The sequence below is a fragment of the Orycteropus afer genome, unplaced genomic scaffold (genome assembly GCF_000298275.1).
Source record: "Orycteropus afer afer isolate SDZICR_OR568_19922 unplaced genomic scaffold, OryAfe1.0 scaffold00337, whole genome shotgun sequence".
Lineage (NCBI taxonomy): Eukaryota > Metazoa > Chordata > Mammalia > Tubulidentata > Orycteropodidae > Orycteropus > Orycteropus afer.
The window spans coordinates 870,239-873,857 of NW_006921924.1; the positions used below are offsets into that span (position 1 = coordinate 870,239).

Consider the following 3,619-nt stretch of genomic DNA (forward strand, 5'->3'; position numbering starts at 1 on the left):
TAGAAGTCAAGTGCCTTAGGCACTATGCTACCAGAGCTCCTTCTATGAACCCTAATTCCCCCCCAAAGGACTTAGTTGTTCTATTCTGTGTACTTCTTCAGTACTTTATCTGTAAAAAAAAAATTGTTACACTTATCTGCAATAATTTGTATAAATATCTACTTCCTTCACCACACTATGAGTTTTTCACAAGCAGAATCTGTCATAGTCATCTCTGTCTCCAGCATCTGACCCCGGGCCTGGCACATAGCAAGTACTCAATAAAAGCTTATTGAGTGCTGACAGATTATTGAAAGAAAGTTAGGAATGCCATCATAGACGATGAACCACCCTTACCCCAAGATTTCCTTTAGTCACACTGCACAGAAACGAAATCTGAGGCTGGCTAGCTCTTTATACTGACTCAGGACAAATTTTCTTATATTTTTAGAGCAAGCTAACACCATAAATGCATTCTTATGTATACTAACAACACATTAGGTCAACCATCCTACACCTCACTACCACCACCCACACTCACAACTGTAAATTCATCTTCTGTAAGAACAAACTTACAGAGAAGTTTCTTAATGGAAATAACACATATCTTAAAGCATAAACGAGCTAAACAATTTCTAAAGGAAAAGAAATTCCCAATTGCCAATTAGGGCAAATAATACAATGATTCCAGAATTTAAATGGTATTTAGCTGAATAAACAAAAAAGATTAAAATTAATTACTTGAAAAGACAGAATAAAAATTCTGCCAATTATGTTGAGCTAAAAATGATTAATGTACTTAATATAAACATTTAATATATATTTAAATGGTAGTAGAAATGTCTTAAAATCTCTGGCTTAATTTAAAGATTTTTTAAAATATAAGAATCAAGTACTAATTGGAATACAGTAGTTTTCATTTGTAATAACTGCATTTTGCATCTTTAAAACTATTAAAGCAGTATTCAGTGCATGACAACTACTTGTGTTTTAGTTGATAGTGGCTTATTTCTTAAAAAACAAAACAAAACTATAGAGCTATACTATCCAAAAACTACAGAAAAATAGAGGTCAATAAATAAAACATGATCCCCATTTTCATTGTGTAGCATCTAAGAGGGTATATAATAGATACAAACAGGTAGAAGTAAAGTATCCTGAAGTTCATGGAGGAAGAGGTCACCCGTGCAATGAGGTAGTGATGGTAGTGAAGGGAGACAGTGCAGCAAAGGCTTGATGGGGAAGGATGCTTTTAGGCTAGGTCTTGAAAAATGGTTGGATGTGGATAAAGGGAGAGAGCAGAAAAGGACATTTCAAGGAAGAGGAAATAACATTACAAAGAGATTAAAGAAGGATAAGATGAAAGCTAGGGATATCAGTAAGAAAAAGAAAAAACAGTCTAGACAAGATATAATGAAAAGAGTGATAATGAGAATGGGGAGGAGAAGGTGGATTTGAGAGATTCAGAGGTTAAATCTGCTGGACAGGGTAACTGATTAGATATAGAAAACCTACATGGATGACCAGGAGATGGGAGCACCATTACAGCATGTCAGTGATGGCAGGGAGAGGCACAGAATTGGAGGTGTCAAGATTATTGCTTCCATTTTAGACATGCTGATTGAGAATTGCCAGTGAACATTTGGAAAGGTCCAGTAGGTAAAGGAAAATTTAGGACTAGAGGAAAGATGCTAAAGGTTGAAGGGATAGTTGGAAGTCACCCAAGTAGATGTGATCATTGAAGTCATCTGAAGGATGGAACAGTGGTCCTCAAACTTGAATGTGCATTAAAAACCTCTGGAGGGCTTGTTAAATCAAATTTCTGAGCTCCATTCCCAGCATTTCTGACTCAGTAGGCCTAGGGTGAGGCTTAATAATTTTCATTTCTAGCAAGTTCCTAGGTTATGCATATGCTGTTGGTCTGGGGACTGCACTCAGAACTACTGAGCTAGATAATCAAATCTACTCTTTTTCTTTCCATTTCAGTATTGAATATTCATTAAAAAAAAAAAAAAAAAACCTGTGCGAATGTCATTACCTTTTTTCTATGTGTTGTTGTTGTTATGTGCCGTCGAGTCAGCCCCGACTCATAGTGACCCCTCCTTGGGTTTCCAAGGTGGTATCACTACAGAAGTAGGATTGCCCAACCTTCCTTCCAAGGAGTGGCTGGTGGGTTTGAATCGCCAGCCTTCTGGTTAGCAGTCAAGTGCCTTAGGTACTATGTTACCAGAGCTTTCTTAACATTGCTTATCTACCAATTTAAAAGACGTAAGAAATCATATTTCTACCTACCTATTTTCTATTTAGGAGCTCTGGTGGCATAGTGCCTAAGGCATTTTGACTGCTAACCAGAAGGCTGGCAGTTAAAACCTACCAGCCACTCCTTGGAAGGAAGACTGGGCAATCTACTTCTGTAGAGATGCACTTTGGAAACCCAAGGAGAGGTTGCGATGAGTCGGAACCGACCCGACAGCAGTGAATTTGGTTTTGGTTTGGTTTTCTATTTATTAGAAACTAACCTTTCAATCCAAAATGTCAAAAGGATATGTTTCACACTATGGCTGTAGTAGGAAATGTTCCAAGAAATTCTTACTTTCCCTACGATGCACTGCAAAGATTTCTGCAGTCTGCTGATAGATTTTTTGGGCCTTTGTTTGGTGGTTTCCACTAACCTTCCTAAACCTCTTTCAGCAGTCAAATATTTATTTGAGACTTTAGTCCTATACAGGCTATGACTTGAAAAGCACTTAGCTGTTTACTTTTCATGTTACCATAAATTATTTATCCTTCAGTCTGTAAATGGCTATTTGTAGGATTAGACAAACTTTGAATGCTCTGATAAGAGGATTGTTGCATCCAAATTCATGTATAATCTGTAAAAAGCGCATGTAACCTACAACTTCAGCTGTGTTGGCATATGAAACAGACTCACTAAGCATATGTAAGCAGTGCAAATTATTAACCAGTTAACATCAGCACATTTGTTTCTGAGACATAAACTTCTGCATGCAAGCATTCCCTAATGAAAAATAGTATTAGTTATAACAACCCAATAAAAATCATACCTTGGGTTGATTTCTCCACTTCCTTCCTCTTTCTGCTCTGGCTATTGTAATTCATCCTCAGCTCTTGGTTGTACTCATGCAGGGTTTCTCGGGAGTTGTAGGACTGTCTTGGTTTTCTTCCATCTTCACTCTCATCGGAAGAACTGGTATAAGCTAGATCCATTTCATGCTTGACTTTTGACAGAGGCTGGTAGGGTTTGCAGTCTGCTTGCTCCATCTCTGATTAAGTAAACTCACTTTCATGAAAAAAAAGGAAGAGGAACTCCTTAACACAAGCAGTCCTGGAAGAGAGGGGAAAAACACAAGCTTTCTTAGATTTGGAATTTCACAAGAAAATGCATCTAGCAGATTCACAATTGGTCCTGATAATACCATCAAAGGAGTGAAGCAAAAGACAAATGAGATGACATGAAACCAGCCGGAGGCAATAATAACACCCTGTGTTACATGCATACATTGTCAAGCATTTAGGATTAACCTGGAGGCTGCAGCATCAGAAAATACTCAAAATAAAAAAGAGAAAAATCTTCAAAAATATTTGTATTGGAATGCAAATAGAGGACAATATTGCTTTA

At 37.3% G+C, this 3,619-nt stretch overlaps 1 protein-coding gene across 1 annotated transcript in view; it reads right to left on the reverse strand.

Moving 5' to 3' along the window:
- Positions 1 to 3,261, reverse strand: part of TENM1 (teneurin transmembrane protein 1) — a 720,277-nt gene extending 717,016 nt beyond the window's left edge. The window contains exon 1 of the mRNA XM_007952439.2: positions 3,045 to 3,261. Within this exon, the coding sequence (XP_007950630.1) occupies positions 3,045 to 3,261 (217 nt within the window). The remainder of the gene's footprint in view (positions 1 to 3,044) is intronic.
- Between the last annotated feature and the right edge of the window lie 358 nt (positions 3,262 to 3,619).